Raw genomic sequence first — 24,555 nt, 5'->3', positions numbered from 1 at the left:
GAGACTCAAAATTGGAGAGAAGGTGGAGGAAACATGGAGGAAATAGTCTACTGAAGGAAAAGCCTGGAGGTAACCTGTGGAGGGAGATGTGGAGGAAACAAGACAAACATTACCTAACCAAAACGCACCCAAAATTACCTAAAAATATTGTATCACACACACACACACACACACACTCCACAAACAACCCTTAAATCACACCTGGAAAACGCCCACAATAAGTTTACCCTAGCCAACCCACACCAAAAAAATAAATAAACACTATACATAGGTAGCTATAGTTGACATTACAAAAACGTACAAAAAACACACTTACACACACACCACACTCACAGCACACCTGAGGACACCTTTTCCACACTCAAACACACTCACCTCTCCCTCTGGAACTTGGTGAGTGGAGTATTTGTGGAGTTTTGCCGCAGAGAGGAGACATGCAGCAAGTCAACAGCAGCGGCTCTCCAAGAACCCATTGTGACATTGTGGCAAGCCATGGTGCACCTCTGGAATAGTGGTAGTTGTTGTAGTAGTGGTAGTAATAGTATAAATGAGGCGTGACAAGGCGTAGGAAAGGGTGAAGGACACTGCCTACCACACTATAACACCACCATATCTCACTAACCACTTCAACTATCAAACTATCACGCATATGGGAGATGTATGGATCCACAAACTATCTACGGAGGCAATATGGGGCGTGACAAGGCGTAGTAAATAAGAAAAACTGAAAATAGTTAACACAGAGAGGGCCGATGTGGAAGGCAGGATGGCGGACACTGCCTAACACAAGAACACCACCATATCTCAGTAACCGCTTCAACTATCAAACTATCCCGCGCATGGGAGGTGTATGGGTGCATAAGCTATCTATGGAGGCAATATGGGGCGTGACAAGTCGTAGGAGGGCAGGAATGACCACCACAAATATGAGGCAACAAAACCCAAAAGTTTGCTTATAAAGACGCACTTATTTTCACTTTACCAGACTTTTTTCACCTTAATTGGCACGTCTCACTAACTCTACATACTTTAGATAATAAGCATGTACACGCACACACTTGGGAATAACTCACCTGCTCCACAAATGTTCAAAAACTGTCAATGTCTACCCTTCCAGCTAACAATGTCGGATCTTCTTAGTGTTCTCCTACGCAAAATGTCGACATCATCGTATACACTTCCTCTATCATTCAAACTTCTTATAAAATTCAAAATAACATTGAGATAAAATAAATATGATATGAAATGGTAAAGAAAAATGAAAATAATACGAGTATTATATTCCCAATACCGAAATGGAGGTGTTGGGGTCACTCAATCTTGCTAAAAACACATTTCGCCATAAAGATTGAAATATTTCTACTTAATTAGTGAAGTTGGCAATGTTCTGATATCTGATTTGTTATTAGTAAAGTAAACTAATTTCTAAACTACAATAGAATCGAGTCCAGCTGTGTTTTGGTTTACCGAAAAAATAACGTTAAAGTCACTGCAAGTATTATAACGTTTTTTTTTTATTACCACGCCTAGGATTGTTTTGGTGCTTGATATAACACTTAAAAGATATGACAAACATGATTCAAGTAACAATATTCCATAAAGTTTAGTCTACCTATTCGTATTTTCAAATTCAAAATTTTTAGTGGTAACAAAATAGAAAACAAAAATCTTTATATGACAAAGAATCTGTGTTTTCTTTATTCGGCTGGAAAGCGAAAATTTTTGTTATTCAGAAAATGTAATATAACGTAGTTTGGGTGAGCTTTCCATCTCGACATTGTGGTGTGTTTGTCACCCGTTAATTGGACACAAACACCTTCCTTTCCACCGCTTTCAATAAAAAATCCACCCGGTAGGAATATTATATTTTGATTATTAGTTACACTATTTATCGCGCCTAAAAGTGTAGTGTATACTAGTCTGGGAGCCGTTTTTCTTGTGGCGATTTTTTAAATGAATTATCTACGTAAATATTGAACCCACGGGGGGCGCCTCACCCCTGCCTTCCCCATGGACAGTCCAGCAATGTCTGCTTCCACTCCCCCTGTGTTTCCAGACCCAGAGAGTGAAGCAAAGCCAGAATCAACCACCACACTAGATAAATAGCCATTACTGTGGTAAATAAGGCGATGGTTGTGTATATGTACCCCAGTTAACACCGCCCGCCGCCCACCTCACCCACACCCACAGCCCGCTCCTCAACATTTCCTTCAATTCTCACTGTTTCCTGCTGCTGCTGCTGCTGCCCGCCTCAAATGCATAGCAGGGACAAAAGAGGAGCGAGTAGTAGTAGTAGCAGGAGCAGCAGTGTTATTATTATTACTATGAGGGTTAATGTGTGTGTGTGTGGGGGCAGGCTGTTTTATGTAAAATTATCCCTCTCTCTCTCTCTCTCTCTCTCTCTCTCTCTCTCCATGAAGGCCACAGAGGTGACTAGGTAGAGTGTTCCTGCTGTTAATAATTTAGAAATGTTGTTAATCTCTCACTGGAACCTTAAAAACAATAACAACTTCAACTATACTCTATTGATGAAGGTTAGACACACAACCCGTCACTTCAGAGGAGCTTGGCGGTGTCTTATGGTGTGGCTTGACAATGTTAGGGCTGGATATTGTAGTTATTAGTATTCATATGATTTTTGAGAGGGTAATTGTGTGTGTGTGTGTGGTATTTATTTTAATATTTAATTCATTCTATCGGCTGTGTAAGGGGACTGGCACCGGAGTAGGGCTAGTTTTTATTATTTTTGTTATGTTGAAGAGGTAAACTTGTGTGTGAGAGAGAGAGAGAGTGTCTAGTATTTATTCAATCTATTTGACTCATTCTCTCGGCTCTGTAAGGTGACTGGCACCGGAGTAGGGCTAGTTTTTATTATTTTGTCATTTTTATGTTCCTCCTTAGCCAAGAATCTTAAAGATACAAAAAATAAATCAATAAAAACGGTTTCTCCAGTCCTCTCATGCTAAAATGACCCTAATCTAATTTTTAATCCCCGGAGGGTTGTGTGGCTGGCCTGGGGGGTGATGGGGGCTGGCAGGGGTGATGGGGGCTGGCGTGGGTCACAAGAGGGGGCTTTTCTCCCTTATGCAGTCTTCTCATATGCTAAAATGACCCTAATCTACTTTTTAATCCCCTGGGGTTGTGTGGCTTGCCTGGGGGGTGACGAGGGGCTTGGGGGTGACAGGAGGGGCTATTCTCCCCTTTACCTCTCAGTTGTCCTTTTCCAGTCCTCTCTTATGCTAAAAAGACCTTAACCAAATTTTTTATCCCCAGGGGTCATGTTGCTTGTGTGGCCGGTGTGAATGTGACCGGGGGCTTGGCAGGGGTGATGGGAGGCTTGGCAAGGGTGGCAGGGGGGCGAGGTACAGCCAATACCCCCCGGCGTACATGCCCTCAAAACTGCAGGAGATGGAGGACAGCGGGGAGATGAAGGAATTTGAGTAGCGGGCGGTCCGAGTGGCCCACAGCACCCACACCACCTCCGTACTCCACCACCCGCTTGTCAGGTGTGTGTGTGTGTGTGTGTGTGTGTGTGTGTGTGTGTGTGTGTGTGTGTGTGTGTGTGTGTGTGTGTGTGTGTGTGTGTGTGTGTGTCTCTGTTCTCTCTCTCTCTCTCTCTCTCTCTCTCTCTCTCTCTCTCTCTCTCTCTCTCTCTCTCTCTCTCTCTCTCTCTCTCTCTCTCTCTCTCTCTCTCTCTCTGTGTGTGTGTGTGTGTGAGAGAGAGAGAGAGATTCTGAACTTGTGTGTGTGTGTGTGTGTGTGAGACTGGAAGAGGAGGAGGAGGAGGAGGAGGAGGAGGAGGTGGTGGTGGTGGAAGAAGAAGAAGAAGAAGAAGAGGAGGAAGAAATAGAGAGAGAGAGAGAGAGAGAGCAATTGTGTGTGTGTGTGTGTGTGTGTGTGTGTGTGTGTATGTGCACGTGTGTCCCTAACCTAACCTAACTCTCTCTCACAGGAAATTCACCAACCACATCATGAAAACAGGAAACAAACCTCTGGCCAGGGAACTTGTCGAGAAGGTGAGGGGAAGTTAGGGAGTAGTAGTAGTAGCAGTAGTAGTAGTAGTAGTAGTAGTAGTAGTAGTAGTTATTTTGTATTATATTCTTCTTCACTCTACTACTACTACTACTACTACTACTACTACTACTACTACTACTACTACTACTACTACTATGTGTCTCCAGCCTGGTGTGATGTTAAGTTAGTGGTTAGTTAAGGAGAAATGAGGTGAAATAGGAAGGCTTGTAATGTGTGTGTCTGTAAATTGTTGGTCTGTTTTTGCATTTTTCTCCTATTTCTCCTTACTTTGTGGTGTTGTTGGTCATTACAGGTATAGAAGAATGTTTCCTGTGTGTCTCCAGCCTGGTGTGATGTTAAGTTAGTGGTTAGTTAAGGAGAAATTAGCTCAAATAGGAAGGCTTGTAATGTGTGTGTCTGTGTGCTTGTTGGTCTGTTTTCCTGTTACCTAACCTAACCTAACCTTCTCATTTCAGGTCAAAGGTCACAACTAGCCAGCCGGGAGTGGGTCAGGATGGCACGGCTGGCTGTGGTGGTGGTGGTGGTGGTATTGGTGTTGGCGGCAGCAGCAGCGGAAGGCCAGACTACACGCTGTCCCAAAATTTATTGAAATGTTGCAGAGTGAACAGTCCGCTTGGAAGGTTTGTTTGTTTGTTTGTGTTTTTCTCTCTCTCTCTCTCTCTCTCTCTCTCTCTCTCTCTCTCTCTCTCTCTCTCTCTCTCTCTCTCTCTCTCTCTCTCTCTCTCTCTCTCTCTCTCTCTCTCTCTCTATATATATATATATATATATATATATATATATATATATATATATATATATATATATATATATATATATATATATATATATATATATATATATATATATATATATATATATATATATATATTAATCCAGTTTGATTTAATTTCTTTCAGATTGTGTTAAGATATGGAGAAACAGACCAAAGGAACAGGAGGAGGAGGAGGAGGAAAGAGATATGAGGAGGAAGAGAAGAAGGATGGAATGAAGAGGAAGAAGAAAAGGTAAGATAAGAAGAAATATTGTCATTTTATAAGGTTGAATCTCTCTCTCTCTCTCTCTCTCTCTCTCTCTCTCTCTCTCTCTCTCTCTCTCTCTCTCTCTCTCTCTCTCTCTCTCTCTCTCTCTCTCTCTCTCTCGCTAACTTTCAAAATTTCAAAATTTGAATGATTTTGACGCACTTGAGAGAGAGAGAGAGAGAGCAGGCAGTGAGTTCCAGGGTTTAGCAGTGAATGATGTTCCCTGTGATGTTATAGCGAGCAACATTACCGTCCCACAATCCAGTCTCTTCAAAGTACAAAATAATGTGTTGCTCGGTACGTTATCACATGCGGGTAAAATATACAAAAGTAATAAAGGTGAAATGTGTTCCTTGTAGCAACATCTGTCAACAAACGCAGTGTGACAATGTGTTCAAGGCATCCTGTGCCCACCACCTGGCTGCCTGCCTGCTGTCTGTCAGCCTTGAACCAATGGCTTAGTCTGTTGCAAAGCACCATGCCATACAGCTTTGTCAGGCTGTTCATTACTGTTAGCTTAGGTTAGGTTAGGTTAGGTTGGGTTAGGTTAGATTAGGTTAGGTTAGGTTAAATTGATTACTGTTATGCTTTCATCATTGTTAGCCAAAGCCTGGGAGCCTCGCTTGGAAGTGGTGAAGAGCTTGGCAGTCACCCAAGGCCTGGGATATGTTGCAGATATGAAAAAAAATATTATTCAGTAGAGTAGTTCTACATAAGAGCCATGTCACACACAGGAAGATGTTTGAACAAGCCTGGCAGTGCACCACACCCTTGCTAATGTCAATAAAATGGTCTCATGCTACACAAAACTCAAGGCAAAAATGTGTCCCAGTACTGGAGGGTTAAAATAGTGAATACTGTGGCCATGGCATTAAACTTGTAACCTGTAGAGGCCTTTCTTAATGTCAATAAAATGGTCTAATGGTTTACAAATCTCAAGGTAAAAATGTGTCCCAGTACTGAAGGGGTTAAAATAGTGGTGGTGGTGGTGGTGGTGGTGTCCTTGGGTTCCCTTGAGGTAGTGTACACAGAATACTTGTCAGTGTACTCGTTTGCATGGCCAACTTATTAACTGTCACACCTGTGCAATGTCACCTTTGTCATACGTCTCTCTCTCTCTCTCTCTCTGATCTCTCTCTCTCTCTCTCTCTCTCTCTCTCTCTCTCTCTCTCTCTCTCTCTCTCTCTCTCTCTCTCTCTCTCTCTCTCTGATATTAATCCAGTTTGATTTATTTCAGATTGTGTTAAGATGTGGAGAAACAGACCAAGGAAAGAGGAGGAAGAGGAAGAGGAAGAGAAGAAGGAGAAGGAGGAAGAGGAGGAAGGAAGAGGTATAGGAAGATGAGAAGAGGAAGAAAAGAAGGAAGGACTCAAGAGAAAAAAATAGGTAAAATAGATATATTGTCATATTAAAAGGTTAAATTCTTTCTCTCTCTCTCTCTCTCTCTCTCTCTCTCTCTCTCTCTCTCTCTCTCTCTCTCTCTCTCTCTCTCTCTCTCTCTCTCTCTCTCTCTCTCTCTCTCTCTCTCTCTCTCTCTCTCTCTCTCTCTCTCTCTCTCTCTCTCTCTCTCTCTCTCCTCTCTCCTCCTCCTCCTCCTCCTCCTCCTCCTCCTCCTCCTCCTCCTCCTCCTCCTCCTCCTCCCTCCTCCTCCTCCTTCCTTCCTCCTCCCTCCCTCCTCCCTCCCTCCCTCCCTCCTTATGTTTTGAGAGCATTTTAAAATAGTTTGGCATATTTTGAGGGCACTTTAAGATAGTTTGGGATTTTTTTTAGGGCATTTTAAGACAGTTTGGTATCTTTTGAGAGCATTTTAAGATAGCTTAGCATGTTTTAAGGACAATTTAAGACAATCCGGCATGTTTTTAAGAAAGTTTGGCAGGTTTTAAAGACATTTTAAGACAGTTTATGTTTTCAGTGCATTTTAAGGGAGTTTGGCATATTATGAAGGCATTTTAAGACAGTGACATGTTTTAAGGACAATTTAAGACAGTTTGGCATGTTTTATATGCATATTAAGATAGTTTGGCATGTTTTGTGAGCATATTAGGAGAGTTTGGCATGTTTTTAGGGAATAATAAGATAATTTGGCATGTTTTGAGGGTATTTTAAGACAGTTTGGCAGGCTTTGAAGACATTTTAAGAAAATTTGGCATGTCTTGAGGGCATTTTACCATAATTTGGCATGTTTTGAGGGGCATTTTAAGACAGTTTGGCTATGATTACACCATTGTATTGAGATTAGCAAGTGTCTATGGAGGTCACAAGATTAATGGCCACAGTCCTCAGTATTTTAATGCCCCACATGATTTTCTGAAGCTGCATAAAATCCCCAAACACAAAATGAATATGTCCTGGTACTGAAGGGGTTGATGGCTACGAGCTGCATGCCAAGTCTCTCTCTCTCATAGTTAGCACGCCCATAGATCATCACTTTTTGTTTACTGTTGTTCACTTTACCTTTGTCAAAGTTTATGGTGAGTAGATAAGGTGCGGCGATTGCTGGAGCTTAATTGTGGTCCAGTTTCTGTGTCTCTGAGGGCATTTTGATCATTTGTTACATTATTAACCCCTTCAGAACTGGGACGCATTTTACCTTGAGTTTTGGGTGTGATTAGAGGGCTTTATTAACATTAGGAAGGGTTTATGGAGGTGAGAAGTTTAATGGCCACAGTCCTCACTATTTTAACCCTCACATAAGTTTGTGAAGCTGTATAAAGTCGCCAAATAGTCACCAAAATGAATATGGAAATGCATCACGGAACTGAAGGGGTTAATGATAGTGTTAGCTTGGGTGGCAAGCCTGACTGGAGAGGCTGTGTGTGACTAGGAGAGGACTGATATGTGACTGGGAGAGGTTGTGGGTGACTGATAGGTGACTGGGAGGGAGAGGCTGTGGGTGACTGATATGTGACTGGGAGAAGTTGTGGGTGACTGATAGGTGACTGGGAGAGGTTGCGGGTGACTGATAGGTGACTGGGAGAGGTTGCGGGTGACTGATATGTGACTGGGAGAGGTTGCAGGTGACTGATATGTGACTGAGAGGCTGCGGGTGACTGATATGTGACTGGGAGAGGTTGCGGGTGACTGATAGGTGACTGGGAGAGACTGTGGGTGACTGATAGGTGACTGGGAGAGACTGTGGGTGACTGATAGGTGACTGGGAGAGACTGTGGGTGACTGAGAGGTGACGGGAGGGGCTGTGGGTGACTGATATGTGACTGGGAGAGGTTGCAGGTGACTGATAGGTGACTGGGAGAGACTGTGGGTGACTGATATGTGACTGGGAGGTGCTGTGGGTGACTGGTGGAGGCTGCAGGTGACTGATAGGTGTGGCTGACTGATATGTGACTGGGAGAGACTGTGGGTGACTGATAGGTGACTGGGAGACTGTGGGTGGAGGTGACTGGGTGTGTGACTGTGGGTGACTGGGGGTGACTGGGAGAGGCTGCAGGTGACTGATATGTGACTGGGAGAGGCTGCAGGTGACTGATATGTGACTGGGGAGGCTGAGGTGACTGATAGGTGACTGGGAGAGGCTGCAGGTGACTGATGTGACTGGGAGAGGCTGCAGGTGACTGATATGTGGAGAGGCTGCAGGTGACTGATATGTGACTGGGAGAGGCTGCAGGTGACTGATAGGTGACTGGGAGAGGCTGCAGGTGACTGATATGTGACTGGGAGAGGCTGCAGGTGACTGATATGTGACTGGGAGAGGCTGCAGGTGGTGACTGGGAGATAGGTGACTGATAGAGACTGCAGGTGACTGATATGTGACTGGGAGAGGCTGCAGGTGACTGATATGTGACTGGGAGGCTGCAGGTGACTGATAGGTGACTGGGAGAGGCTGCAGGTGACTGATAGGTGACTGGGAGAGGCTGCAGGTGACTGATATGTGACTGGGAGAGGCTGCAGGTGACTGATATGTGACTGGGAGAGGCTGCAGGTGACTGATATGTGACTGGGAGAGGCTGCAGGTGACTGATATGTGACTGGGAGAGGCTGCAGGTGACTGATATGTGACTGGGAGAGGCTGCAGGTGACTGATATGTGACTGGAGAGGCTGCAGGTGACTGATATGTGACTGGGAGAGGCTGCAGGTGACTGATATGTGACTGGGAGAGGCTGCAGGTGACTGATATGTGACTGGGAGAGGCTGCAGGTGACTGATATGTGACTGGGAGAGGCTGCAGGTGACTGATATGTGACTGGGAGAGGCTGCAGGTGACTGATATGTGACTGGGAGAGGCTGCAGGTGACTGATATATGACTGGGAGAGGCTGCAGGTGACTGATATATGACTGGGAGAGGCTGCAGGTGACTGATATGTGACTGGGAGAGGCTGCAGGTGACTGATATGTGACTGGGAGAGGCTGCTGGTGATGGAGATGTGACTGGGAGAGGCTGTGAGTGACTGATATGTGACTGGGAGAGAGAAATAATTACATTTTTTGGAAAGCAGTGATTGTGAGAGAGCAAAAAGTTTTAGAAGACATCATTATTGGTCCTTATTTTCTTTCTACAATTGGACAGCTTTTGATAGCTTCACAGTTGTAGACAGTTTGTTCCTTAGTGTTCAATTTTAACACAGTTTGGCATGTTTTGAGAACATTTTAAGACAGTTTGACATGTTTTAAAGGCATTTCAACAGAGTTTGGCATGTTTTGAGAATATTTTAAGACAGTTTGACATGTTTTAAAGATATTTCAATACAATTTGGTATGTTTTGGGAACATTTTAAGACATGTTTTAAAGGCATTTCAACACAGTTTGGCGTGTTTTGAGGACATTTTAAGACAGTTTGATATGTTTTAAAGGCATTTCAACACAGTTTGGCATGTTTTGAGGACATTTTAAGACAGTTTGACATGTTTTAAAGCCATTTTAACTGTTTGGCTTGTTTTAAGATATTTAAGTCAGTTTGACATGTTTTAAAGGCATTTTAACAAAATTTGGCATGTATTGAGAATATTTTAAGACAGTTTGACATGTTTTAAAGATATTTCAATACAATTTGGTATGTTTTGGGAACATTTTAAGACAGTTTGACATGTTTTAAAGGCATTTTAACACAGTTTGGCATGTTTTGAGACATTTTAAGAAAGTTTGACATGTTTTAAAGGTATTTCAACACAATTTGGTAGGTTTTGAGAACATTTTAAGACAGTTTGACATATTTTAAAGGCATTTTAACACAGTTTGTCATGTTTGGAGAACATTGTAAGACAGTGTGTGTATGTTTTGAAGGCATTTGGGACTGCCCTCCATACACCCTTCCTAATGTCATTTAATTATTAGAAAATACACACACACACACACACACACACACACACACACACACACACACACATATATATATATATATATATATATATATATATATATATATATATATATATATATATATATATATATATATATAGTATATTATATATATATTATTATTATTATTATTATTGTTGTTGTTGTTGTTGTTGTTGTTGTTGTTATTATTATTATTTTCAGTGATGATGATGTTGATTTTAGAGTTGTAGGACAAATGAATAAATAAATAAAACAGGAAGGTTGAAATTAATAATGGTGTCTTTTTCATCCTCAATGGTGGTGGTGGTGGTGGTGGTAGTGGTGCTGGTAGTAGTAGTAGTAGTAGTAGTAGTAGTAGTGGTGGTGGTGGTGGTGATGGTCGTGGTGGGGTGGTGTGAGTGTGATGAAATATTGTTTAAGTTTCTCTCTCTCTCTCTCTCTCTCTCTCTCTCTCTCTCTCTCTCTCTCTCTCTCTCTCTCAATCTCTCTCTCTCCTTACTAAACATCTTCCCTAATCGTCTCTCTCTCTCTCTCTCTCTCTCTCTCTCTCTCTCTCTCTCTCTCTCTCTCTCTCTCTCTCTCTCTCTCTCGATAATAAGTAATCGCCTAAAACACCCGCCGAAAACCCCGCTCCTCTCTCTCTCTCTCTCTCTCTCTCTCTCTCTCTCTCTCTCTCTCTCTCTCTCTCTCTCTCTCTCTCTCTCTCTCTCTCTCTCTCTCTTCCTTCCTCCTCTCTTTCATCTCTCTCCATTGTAGAATGAAAATAAATTTAATTCAATTCTCTCTCTCTCTCTCTCTCTCTCTCTCTCTCTCTCTCTCTCTCTCTCTCTCTCTCTCTCTCTCTCACACACACACACACACACACACACACACACACATGTTATATCAGAGCTCTCCATAAGGACGAGAGTCCATCACTTGTTCCCGCGTACATTGTCTTGTCTGACAATGCGTTCAGGTATTAGACATGTCAGGGATACGAAAACTGTTTCCTGTCTTGAAATTTATTGGGAACTCGGCTGTCGTGCTTCAAGGTAAGAACAGTGCTTGAATTACCTATTGTTATTAGAATAATTAGTATTTCACGTACTACTACTACTACTACTACTACTACTACTACTACTACTACTACTACTACTACTACTACTACTACTACTACTACTACTACTACTACTACTACTACTACTACTACTACTACTACTACTACTACTACTACTACTACTACTACTACTACTACTACTACTACTACTACTACTACTACTACTACTACTACTACTACTACTACTACTACTACTACTACTACTACTACTACTACTACTACTACTACTACTACTACTACTACTACTACTACTACTACTACTACTTTCCGAGGCGTGAGTTACGTGATGGCACGCACAGGAACTCGTCCTTACACGCATAAAACACAATTAATTCACTTGCTTCCTCACTCGTCCTTTGCACGTTTTAAGGAAAAAGTTTGTGTTTAAAATTTGTGGAGGAATCGATTCGGAATCGGAATCGATTCCAGGGATTCCAACAGCCTCTGGAATCGGAATCGGCGATTCCCAAAATAGCGATTCTTGCCCATTCCGGAATCGTGAAGGCCATGAAACGATTCCGGTATCGAGGACGCAGGGAGTAGGGAGAAATGCTGACATGACGCACTGGCCCCACGGCCCGGGAGGTGGTGGTGATTCCAACAGCCTCTGGTCGGAATCGGCGTAGCGATTCTTGCCCACCCCTACTGACACTGGTGGGGTTGGTGGTGGTGGTGGTGGTGTTGGTGTACGGTAAGGCGTAGTTATAATGTAGGCGCCCGCTGGACGCACGCTGGTCATCACGCACGCACGCACGCACACACACATATTCACTCACATATCACATGCTCACAGATACTCACTCACACACACACACACACACACACACACGGACACACGCCCGGTAGCTCAGTGGTTAGAGCGCTGGCTTCACAAGCCAGAGGACCGGGGGTTGGATTCCCCGGCCGGGTGGAGATATTTGGGTGTCTCCTTTCACGTGTAGCCCCTGTTCACCTAGCAGTGAGTAGGTACGGGATGTAAATCGAGGAGTTGTGACCTTGTTGTCCCGGTGTGTGGTATGTGCCTGGTCTCAGGCCTATCCCAAGATCGGAAATAATGAGCTCTGAGCTCGCTCCGTGGGGTAACGTCTGGCTGTCTCGTCAGAGACTGCAGCAGATCAAACAGTGAACATTCACTCACTCACACATGCACGGACACTCATTCACACACACACACACACACACACACACACACACACACACACACACACACATACGCACTGTACTCTCTTTTTTTCAGGTTAATATTGTCGAGTGCCTTAACAAGCTGACTGGTCAATCTATCAACTAGACACACACACACACACACACACACACACACACCCTTACCAGCAATTATCTCGTCTTCTATAGACGCTACGCTGAACATCCTGGCTCTGTCATTTACTTCTACTAATCAAAATTGGAACCTTCACACATCATTACATTAGAACAATATGAACACTCCCTATGAAATGAGACGTTTTCAGTATTCTCCGCCAGTTTTTTCTCTCTCGTTAATGGCCATAGTCTTCACTATATTAATCCCTATGTAAGTTTGTGAAGCTGTATAAAATCACCCAGTAGTAAGCATATAGCATGGATATCGTAATGTGTCACGGTACTGAAAGGGTTAGCTATCCATTCACTCGTGTGAGCCACCACTAGTTTGCCTCCTAATTCCTTCTCCACCTCCCTCCGTCTCAGTCATTACAACTCAATTCAACTCAAGCTTCCTTAGAAAAGTGATCCGTTCATGATACGTTTTTACTCTTCATTTTTTTAATATTGATTAGTTGATTTGCAGGCATGGTTCACTTGGAGAGAGAGAGAGAGAGAGAGAGAGAGAGAGAGAGAGAGAGAGAGAGAGAATTATTATTACCTATTATAATCAATTTCCCGTTAATGATACGTTTTTCTTTTATCTTTATTCGTTGATTTACAGGTAGGGTTTACTTAGAGAGAGAGAGAGAGAGAGAGAGAGAGAGAGAGAGAGAGAGAGAGAGAGAGAATTATTATCTATCATAATCATTTACAACGAAGGAAGCTTCAAAATGTTACAACAAAATTTTTTAAAAAATCCTGTATTATTCTAAATACTACACGGAAGATAAGAATGATTGATAAAACAAACATATGCAATTGAGTTTGTGTAATAACGGTTGGTTTGGAAGGCGTTAAAGAGCGTGGCTAGTTTATATCCAGGTGGTGGACCAGTGGTTCGGTTCACCGGCAGCGTTTCATAATGTTCGTTTGGCCTCAAATTGCTCTTTCCTTATCGGCAGGTTTTTTTTTTTTTTTTTTTTTGGGGGAGGGTAGACGAGAACGAAGCAAGATCAGTAGCTCAGGATGGCAGTGAGAGCAGTAGTACTTCAGACACCACGCCCGCTACATCTTTCAGTCTCCACGCCACCACCGACCCCTCGAGTCTACGCAGCCCAGTGGCCGTGTGTGTCTTGGCGTTGGGCGTGACGTGCAGCAACGGTGGTAATAGCAACGGGAAGCTTGATGCACAGCACAGCACAGCACAGCACAGCGGAGAGATTGGTGGTGTATGTAAATAAATAGTGTGCGTTGACTTGCTGTGATGATAGGAAGGAAGTTGTTAGTCAGTCAATAGAGGGTTGTTAGGAATTTTGACTGATAAAAGGATAACAGGATATGTGTAGGATGTGCACTGTGTCTAATGGAAGGTTAACTATACGGTGTCTGTCTGCTTGTATGTAACTAAGATGTATCGGGAACCATCGCTACGTATACTGTGTCTAATGGAAGGTTAACTATACGGTGTCTGCGTGTCTATGTAGGATGTATCCGGAACCATCGCTACGTATGAGTGTTAAATTTACTTGGTCATTCATTTACTAGTGCGGTTAGAGTAACGGGTTCAGAATAGATTTGGGTAATGACCGTGGCAAGTGAAGTGTTTTCGTGGTCATTGTAGTTGTGTAGGAAGGAAGAATTAGTTATCCTCTTCAGTACTGTGACGCATTTTCACCTTGAGACGTGTGTACGATTAGATAATTCTATTGTTACAAAGCGTGTATAGATGTCACAAGGTTAATGGCCTGTGTCTTCACTATTTTAATTCCTCGCGTAAGTTTCTGAAGTTGTATAAGATAAAGTACTAACGGAAGGAATATGAAAAAGCGTCTTGGTGCTGAAGAGATTAAACGTGTCGCGTTACTATAGAACTCCTTAAGTAAGTTGTATTTGAGGCTAAAATATTTCGGGTAAGTCGTTGTGGTTCCCTTGTTATACAATGGCTACCTCTGCGAAAAGAATGAGTGGACAGGATTTCTTAACGTAACGGGGCTGGTGTTTCAAGGTACGTGCATTAGAAACGAGATGTGGTAGTATAACGGTAAGTTTGGGGATATATTCTTGAAATTAGTTCTTAGTGGTAAGCGGGCGTAGATGTTTAAGAGGTTCAAGAGTGATGTAGGTAATTGGTAAACTCGGATACTAATGTTCATGTTCGATTTGTGGTGGTGGTGGTGGTGGTGGTGGTGGTGGTAGTATCAAGAATACGTAGAATGAAGAGTGAAAGGCTGATTGAGGCAGTGAAGGAGTGTTTAGGGCAATGTTGCCTGTTAGCTGTAGGGATAATTAGTGAACAAGTTCATTTTTTTGTTCATTTTTGTCCATTACAGGAGTTGACGATCCAAAGGCCTGACTCCACAGCGGTAATGAGCCTTGTGTACCTTGCACTGTCTTCACTGACAACGCCCACTACTAACCCCTCTGCCTCCGCCACCGTTTCAAGATCAGGAAGGACTCTGCCTTGCATCGCGCACTGTGATGGTCGCCGCCCCGCCCCGCCCGCCGCCGCCGCTGCTGCTGCTGCTGCTGCTGCCGCTAAGGGAGAATAGTTTGTTGAGTGGATGACGGCGCGTTCACTGACCCTCTCCCCATCACCCTACCAACTCCGGCCACCCACCCCCCTGCCACCAGACACCTGCTACACCACCACTACCGCCGGCTCCGTCCAGTGAAAGATTCATCGCAGACCTGCCATTCAACGCCTGCCGCCGCCGCCGCCACCACCACCACCTCCTTATGGTGGTGTCACTGTACCTGGAGCTGTTGTCATGATTGAATAATAAATTGTGAAGAAATCTTTATTGTTTTGGAGAATTTCCTTTCCTGGGAATATTTGTGGCTGACTAGTCAGTAGTCGCCTCAGGCTGGCTTAGGTCACTGTCTGACACACCAATATTGCCTCCATCAACCTCCCACACTCACTCTAAACAATAACAGGCCAGAAATAAAAAACGCTAACTTTCATGCTTTTTTTTTATCATAGCAATACAAGAAAATGAGAGAGATGAGCTAATGTGAAAATATTAAAATGTGGGGGTGAAAAAAAGAGTAAATTAAGAAAAGACATTATCCTTGAAAAGTTATGGAAAAGTCCAAAAAAATATTGCATACCTGGCCAAAAAAACGGCAAAAATGGTCAAAAAAAAAAAACCAAAGCAGATCCTAAATACTGCACTACTGGCCAAAACCAGCAGAAAATGGTTAAAAACTAGCCAAAACCCCCAAACTGACCCCTAAATACTGCACTACTGGCCAAAAAACCCATAAGAAATGCAGGAAATTCCCAAATGGACCCCAAAACACCCCAAATGGCCCTAAAATGCAGAAAATGGACCTAAAAACCCCCACAAATGGCCCTAAAAATGTACTTAAGTCAAAAATACTCGAAAGAGTCTCCGGAGATTAGGCAGATCCATATTGGAGTTAAAATTAAATGCAAGAGTCTCCCTAGACTTTTATTTAACAATTCTTTACATTATTACATTGCCAGGAAGTCTACAAATATTTTAATAAAAAAAAAAAATTATATATACAAAGAATACAGTGAAAAGTCTACACAAATTTTCAACTTAGTTTAAAACAGTGAGCAAAATCTATACAGATTCAACTTAGTATAAAAACTGAGCAAAATCTATACAGAAAAGATTCAACTTAGTATAAAAACTGAGCAAAATCTATACAACTATATAAAAAGCAAAATCTACACAAATTTTCAACTTAATATAAAATAAACATTTACAACTTAACAAAAAAATCTGCACAAATTTTCATATTTGCAAAATTTTAAAACACTTTTCAACTTCACAAAATATTTTAAAACAATTCTTTCATGTTAACAATTATTCAAAGATAAAAATGTTTGGTTTTGAAGTGACACAATCTTACAAACAAACTGTTTCAACAAGAGAGAGAGAGAGAGAGAGAGAGAGAGAGAGAGAGAGAGAGAGAGAGAGAGAGAGAGAGAGAGAGAGAGAGAGAGAGAGAGAGAGAGAGAGAGAGAGAGAGAGAGAGAGAGAGCAATCAAAATAAACAATCAAATAGTAATAACATACATGAAAACAATACATTTTAAAACAACACACACACATTAATCTTGTGCCCTCCATACACCCTTGCTAATGTCAATAAAATGGTCTAATGGTACAAAAATTTCAAGGTAAAATGTGTCCTAGTACTGAAGGGGTTAAAATAGTGAAGACTGTTGCCATTAATCTTCTGACCACCATAGATCCTTGCTATTGTCAATAAAATGGTCTAATAGTACACAAATCTCAATGTAAAATGTGTCTCAGTACTGAATTCATAGAAGCAATCTGCAGACTAAGATACACTCTTGATACACCCCTGACACCCTGACACACCCTCACCTCACACACACCTCCTAAAAACTTAACATACCCTTTCAAAAACCACAAAAAAGTGATTAACAAGCACAAACACACCCACACAGCACACTCTAAGGGTAAGTTCACACTACAAGCAGAGTGGGCAGAGTGGTTGCTAGCGGCAATAATTTTGACATTGTTTTGGACGTACAGACGCAAAATAATTATTGTGGCACATTTTTTGTGGGTGGGAAGCCAGCGGCCCTCCACGACTCCACCCACGGCCAAGGTGTCCACCAGTGTGAGCCTTTATTGCTGACAACAAAATGACAATCAATGACCAGACTGTGCATAGTTCTGGTACAATTTGACTCTTTATATTAATAGTCTGCTGAGAAAAGCTGATTTTGTGATATTCTGGTCCTAGACATGAAACAAAACACACTTTTTTTTTTTCTACAGCTGTTCCTTCCCTTGAGGAAAAATGAAAGGAAGAGGAAAGAAAGAAAGAAAGAGAGAGAAAAGAGAGGAGAATGAAGTGATATTCTCGTCCTATACATGAAAGGAAAACACTTTTCTTTTTTCCACACCTGTTCCATCCGTTGAGGAAAAATGAAAGGAAACTGACGAAAAAAAAAAAAAAAAAAAAAAAAAAAAAGAGAGAAAAGAAGAGAGGAAAAGGAAGTGATATTCTGATCCTATATATGAAAGGAAAACACAAACCCTTTTCCTTTTTCCTACAGCTGTTCCATCTCTTGAGGAAAAATGAAAGGAAGAAGAGAAAATATAAAAGAACGAAGGAAGAGAGAGAAAAAGAGAGAAGGAAGTGATATTCTGGTCCTATACATGAAAGGAAAACACTTTTTTCTTATTTTCCTACAGCTGTTCCATCCCTTGAGGAAAAATGAAAGGAAGAAGAGGAAACATAAAAGAAAGAAGGAGAGAGAGAGAAAGAGAGAAAAACACACTGTACAGATCAGTGAGCCACACACACACACACACACAATGACTTTACCAACAGAATTTCACGTTCCTTTATATATCGTCAAATTTTTTGTTGTCCTTCCAGGTAAACACTGTGGAATTTGACACTATTTATTTATTTATTATTATTATTTTTTTTTATCATATTGTTGCCTGCCCGACCTGCTCTGTGGCTAAGAGGACACCCAGAATTCTTGTGTAGGTCACCCTGCTCTGCTTATTGTGTGAACACCTAACCGGACCGCTCTGCTTGTAGTGTGAGCATACCCTTACACACACACACACACACACACACACACACACACAGGAAGAGAGGAGAAGATATATTGAATCGTTGGAAGAGGCAAGAAGAAAAAATAATGAACAGTCTGAAGAGGAAAAGGAAAAGTTTTTTTGGAGAGTTATAGGAGTCAAAAAATGGTATGTGGAAAGAAGGAATGCAGAGGAACCCCTAGAGGGACCAGTAGGTGGACCGTAATGTATACTAATATAGATGGAATACTGTCAAGTAGATTAGAATTGCAAGCCTGATATAGTGTGTTTGACGGAGACAAAATTACATGAAAAACAAAGGTAAATTTGGATAATAAATATAATATATGGAGAAAGGATAGAGAGGGTAAAGGTGGAGGAGGAGTTATGATTATGACGAAGAAGGAGATAAATGTGGATAAGGTTTGGTATGGGAAGAACAATGCAGAAGTGATAAGCATAAGGTTAAAAAGTGATGGAAAAGAATTAATAATCATGGTGACCTATGTACCTCCTAAAACAAATTCTTGGACATTAAGGAATACGACAATATGATCAAGGATACTTTACAGAGTTTGCAAAGTGGAAACTGGAAAAAGAAAGGTGATACTAGTAGGAGATTTTAATTGTAAAGAAGTGGATTGGGAAAATCTAGTAAGTGGTGTTGGAGAGGAAGCATGGGAGAGAGATTCCTTAATCTAATGATGGAAAATATGATGGAACAGAGGGTGAAAGAAAATACTCGATATAGAGGAGATGATGAACCCGCTAGACTGGATTTGGTGTTAACACGAGAAGTGTACCTATGTGGGATATACAATATAAATGTCCATTGGGGAAGAGTGATCATGTGGTTATGGAGATGCAGATGGCAATAACACAGCGAAGGAGAGATGAGACATACAGGAGTGGTAGATTGAATTATAGTAAGATGAACACACAAAATTTGAACAATTATTTTAGAACATTAGATTGGGAGGAGATGTTACAAATCAGAGAAGTGCAAAAAAAATATGAGATTTTTATGAAATATTATAAAGAAGGAGTTATGAAATTTGTATCACAGTATAAACCGAGAGAGGAAGGAAGAAAGGATTGGTTTAATGCAACTTGTGTTAAGGCTAAAGAAATGAGAGATGTGGCTTGGAAAAGATAGAAAAAGAACAGGAATATACTAAATAAGGAGAATTATAGAGTGGCGAGAAATGAGTATGTGAGGGTAAGGAGGGAGGAAGAAAGAAAATTTGAAAAAGATATTGTAGACAAGAGTAAGGAACATCCAAAATTGTTTTACAGGTTCATAAATGGTAAACTTAAAAGAGAGAGTCCATTGAAAGATTAAAAGGAGAGCAAGGGATAGTAGATGACCCTAGGAATATCGCGGAATTGCTAAATAATAGGTTTCAACAAGTATTTACTAAAGAAACAATGTTTGTAAAGCCTCAAAATGTAGAAGGAAATGTGCACATGGATGACATTAAGATACCTAAAAAGGAGTTATATAAAATGTTGGAGGAACTTAAAGATGATAAAGCGATGGGACCAGACGAAGTTTCAGGAAAATTATTGAAGGAATGTAGAGAAGAATTGATTGATCCATTATATGATATTATAAGGTGCTCATTAGAAACCGGGAAGTACCGGTGGAGTGGAAAAGAGCTGAAGTGGTGCCCATTTATAAGGGAGGCAGTAAGGAAGAGCCTCTTAACTATAGACCTGTGTCACTAACAATTGTGGTCGGTAAGATTTGTGAGAGGGTGATAAAGAAATATTGGATACGGTTCTTGGAGGATCATAAGTTATTATCGGATCATCAATTTGGCTTTAGGAAAGGAGGTCATGTGTAACAAATCTACTGAGCTTTTATTTTGAGAGTGGTTGACAAAATACAAGAGAGAGAGGATGGATGGACTGTGTATATTTGGATTTGAAAAAGCTTTTGACAAGGTACCTCACATGAGACTGCTATGGAAATTAAAGATTTATGGAGGACTGAAGGAAAATTGTTAAAATGGATGGAAAACTATTTGAGATGGAGGGAGATGAGAACGGTAATAAGGGATGCAAAGTCGGACTGGTTGGTGGTGGAGAGTGGAGTCCCACAAGGTTCAGTGCTGGCACCTATACTTTTCCTTGTCTATATTAATGATATGCCAGAGGAGTAAACAGTTATATTAATTTGTTTGCGGATGATGCGAAATTGTGTAGGTGTGTGAAGAGTGAAAAGATTGTGAAATTTAACAGGCAGATCTAGATAGGATTTGGGAGTGGAGCAAGAGGTGGGAGATGGAATTTAATCTGAACAAAAGTCATGTAATGGAGATGGGGAAGAGTGGAAGACGGCCAAGAGGGTCATATAAGATGGGTGAAGGAGTAGTGTTGAAAAAGGTGGAAAAGGAAAAGGATTTGAGAGTGATAATACAAGACCATGGGCAGTTTGAGGCTCATATTGACAAGATGTTTGGAGAAATATATAATTTGATTATAAATATTGGATTAGCCTTCCATTATATGGATAAAGATATGATGAAGAAATTAATTAGTACGGTAATTAGACCAAGATTGGAATATGCTGGGGTGGTTTGGTCCCCTTATAAAAAGAAGCATATAAGGAAGTTGGAGAGATTGCAGAGAATAGCAACAAAAATGGTTCCGGAATTGGCAGAAATGACCTGAGGAAAGATTAAAAGAAATGAATTTGCTTACCTTGGAACAAAGAAGAGAAAGAGGAGATTTAATACAGGTTTATAAACTGTTGAGCAGTTTGGATGAAGTGGATAATGAGCAAATGATGTTGAGAGAGGAAAATTTAAATAGAACTACGAGATCGCATAGTATAAAGATAGCCAAAAGGAATATGCTTGAAAGATGTGAAGAAATATAGTTTCCCACAGAGATGTGTGGAGGTGTGGAATGGTCTGAGTGAGGAGGTGGTGTCAGCGAGGAGTGTGCATAGTTTTAAAGGAAAGTTGGATGTGTGTAGACTGTAGATATGGAGATGGGGCCACACGAGTATAAAGCCCAGGCCCTGTAAAACACACACACACACACACACACACACACACACACACACACTTAACCAATCTTGCCCACACACACACACACACACACACACACGGCCCGGTAGCTCAGTGGTTAGAGCGCTGGCTTCACAAGCCAGATGACCGGGGTTCGATTCCCCGGCCGGGTGGAGATACTTGGGTGTGTCTCCTTTCACGTGTAGCCCCTGTTCACCTAGCAGTGAGTAGGTACGGGATGTAAATCGAGGAGTTGTGACCTTGTTGTCCCGGTGTGTGGTGTGTGCCTGGTCTCAGGCCTATCCCAAGATCGGAAATAATGAGCTCAGAGCTCGTTCCGTAGGGTAACGTCTGGCTGTCTCGTCAGAGACTGCACCAGATCAAACAGTGAATTACACACACACACACACACACACACATATACACACATTTCACCAGATCCTAATGCACACTGCCACACAGCCTCACCTCACTTCAAAACACAAAAAAATCTTCACATAAACAAATTCACAGTATAAAACACAAACTTATTTCAAAACCCAACCCCAAAAAACTTTCACACACACACACACACACACACATTTCCAGCACCTTGCCACAGAAATTCAGTATTTTATGAGACCTTCCAAGACAGTGGTTCCCAAACTGGGGTAAATTATCCCTTGGGAGCAGCTTAACAATTTTGGGTGAGAAATAAAGCTGACAGAAAAATAAATAAATAAATAAGAATTCTGAAAATGAAGAAAACCTTGCAGTGCCTCCCATTACAATTACTGTTACCTTAGTCTTAGTGGGCAAAGTTGTAACCTAAATAATCATTCTGTGTAAGGGATAATGTGGCATGTTAACCCCTTCAGTACTGGGACACATTTTACCTTGAGATCTGTGTACCATTAGACCATTTTATTCACTTTAAGAAGGGTCTATGGAGGGCACAAGAATAATGGCTATAATCTTCACTATCTTAACTCCTTCAGTACTGGGACAAATTTTTACCTTAACATTTGTGTACCATTAGACCATTTTATTGACATTAGACCATTTTATTGACATTAGCAAGGGTCTATGGAGGTCACAAGGTTAATGGCCAGTCTTTTCCCTATTTTAACCCCTTCAGTACTAGGAGACATTTTTACCTTGAGATTTGTGTACCATTAAGACCATTTTATTGACATTAGGAGAGGTGTATGGAGATCACAAGATTAATGGCCACAGTCTTCACTATTTCAACCCCTTCAGTATTGAGACACATTTTTACCCTGAGATCTGTGTACCATTAGACAATTTTATTGACATAAGGAAAAGCTTATAGACATCAGAAGATTAATGGCCACAGTCTTCACCATTTTTACGCCATCAGTACTGGGACAAATTTTTACCTTAACATTTGTGTACCATTAGACCATTTTATTGACATTAGGAAACATCTACAGAGGTCAGAAGATTAATGGCCACATTCTTCATTATTTTAACCCCTTCAATACTGGGACATCTTGAGATTTGTGTACCATTAGACCATGTTATTGACAGTAGAAAAGATCTATAGACGTCAAAAGACTAATGGCCACATTCTTCACTATCTTAACCCCTTCAATACTGAGACACATTTTTACCTTGAGATTTGTGTACCATTAGACATATTATTGACATTAGGAAAGGTCTATAGAGGGCAGAAGAATGATAGCCACAGTCTTCACTATTTTAACCCCTTCAGTAATGGGACACATTTCTACCTTGAGATCTGGATACCATTAGACCATTTTATTGACACTTGGAAAGGTCTAAAGAAGGCAGAAGATTAATGGCCACAATCTCCACTATTTTTACCCCTTCAGTACTAGGACACATTTTACCTTGACATTCGTGTACCATTAGACCATTTTATTCACATTAGCAAGGGTCTATGGAGGTGACACGATCAATGGCCACAGTCTTCACTATTTAACCCCTTCAGTACTGGGACACATTTTTATCTTGAGATTTGTGTACCATTAGACCATTTCATTGCCATTAACAAAGATCCATAAACATCAGAGGATTAATGGCCAGTCTTCACTGTGGAAATCTGAACAAATTTTCAACTTCACAAAATATTCTTAAACAATTTTTCAAGTTAACAAATATTCAAAGATGAAAATGTTTGGTTTTGAAGTGACACAATCTTACAAACCAACTCTTTCAATACTAAAGAGGGAGAGAGAGAGAGAGAGAGAGATAGAGAGAGAGAGAGAGAGAGAGAGAGAGAGAGAGAGAGAGAGAGAGAGAGAGAGAGAGAGAGAGAGAGAGAGAGAGAGAGAGAGAGAGAGTTCTAAAGGCAGAATGACAAGATTTTTACAATATTAACTGGAGAAACATTCTTGAAAACCCTGCCAATCATTTCTGGCCTTGGAAAATAGTCATGGTGGAGAATAAAGCGTTTTTAATCGTGTTTTATGGTTCTAGAGGCAGAGTGACTACATTTCTACATTATTAACTGGAGAAACACTCTTGAAAACCCTGCCAGTCATCTCTGTGGCCTTGGAAAGCAGTCGTGGTGAGAGTAAATTGTTTGTGAATATAGCCCTTTGACTGACACACAAGCAGCAACAATGCACATTCTTCATTCCTCTGAGCTCAGTAAGTGAATGATTGAGTGAGCGCTGAGTGAATCTCTTAACAAGCACACTGCATCTTTGTCCTGAGAATCCAACACTTGCTTCACAAACTCATGTGGGGATTAAAATAGTGAAAACTGTGCCCATTGATATTGTCACCTCCATACACCCTTCCTAATGTCAATAAAATGGTATTATCACAGCCAAACTTTCTTCAAATGCCATCAAAAACATGCCAAATAATCTTAAAATACCATAAAAACATGCCAAACTGTCTTAAAATGTCCTTAAAAAAAAAAAAAAAAAACATGACAAACTGCTAATCTATCCTAACTCTTCTTCATGGCTTAGGTGTTGTCTTGTACCCTGGGTGTTGCTGATGGCTGTAGGTGTTGTAGAAGGCTTGTGTTGTGTTGTGGCGTGGCTTGTCTTGGCTTGGCTTGACTTTCCTGTAATGAGAGATGCACTGTTTACATTGAGTCACCTTCACTATGTTGTAAACTGAACTGAACGCAACTCAACCAAACAAACTGTCTTAAAATGCCCTTAAAACATGCCAAACTGTCTCAATATGCCCTCAAATATGTCAAACTCTTAATATATCCTCATAACCTGCCAAACTGTCTTAAATTG

At 41.2% G+C, this 24,555-nt stretch overlaps 1 protein-coding gene and 2 long non-coding RNA genes across 3 annotated transcripts; 2 read left to right on the top strand and 1 right to left on the bottom strand.

The window, feature by feature from the left end:
• Window positions 1-364: 364 nt before the first annotated feature.
• LOC123509203 lies at window positions 365-1,208 on the bottom strand. Its single transcript, XR_006676160.1, has 2 exons — window positions 1,074-1,208; window positions 365-503 (listed from the first exon to the last, which is right to left on the bottom strand). It is a non-coding gene; the product is annotated as an uncharacterized LOC123509203 (long non-coding RNA).
• Window positions 1,209-3,238: 2,030 nt separating this feature from the next.
• On the top strand, window positions 3,239-4,590 carry LOC123509197. Its single transcript, XR_006676154.1, has 3 exons — window positions 3,239-3,506; window positions 3,953-4,016; window positions 4,491-4,590. It is a non-coding gene; the product is annotated as an uncharacterized LOC123509197 (long non-coding RNA).
• Window positions 4,591-12,008: 7,418 nt separating this feature from the next.
• Window positions 12,009-17,405, top strand: LOC123509262. Its single transcript, XM_045263461.1, has 4 exons — window positions 12,009-12,061; window positions 13,742-13,979; window positions 15,081-15,247; window positions 17,234-17,405. Exons 1-4 carry the CDS (start codon window positions 12,009-12,011, stop codon window positions 17,403-17,405), a joined length of 630 nt encoding a protein of 209 aa, XP_045119396.1.
• Window positions 17,406-24,555: the final 7,150 nt, after the last annotated feature.

This window comes from Portunus trituberculatus, chromosome 26, assembly GCF_017591435.1.
Source record: "Portunus trituberculatus isolate SZX2019 chromosome 26, ASM1759143v1, whole genome shotgun sequence".
In the NCBI taxonomy this organism is placed as follows: Eukaryota; Metazoa; Arthropoda; class Malacostraca; order Decapoda; family Portunidae; genus Portunus; species Portunus trituberculatus.
The sequence above is the reverse complement of the archived record's forward strand: the minus strand, read 5'-3'. Positions and strand labels throughout refer to the sequence as shown.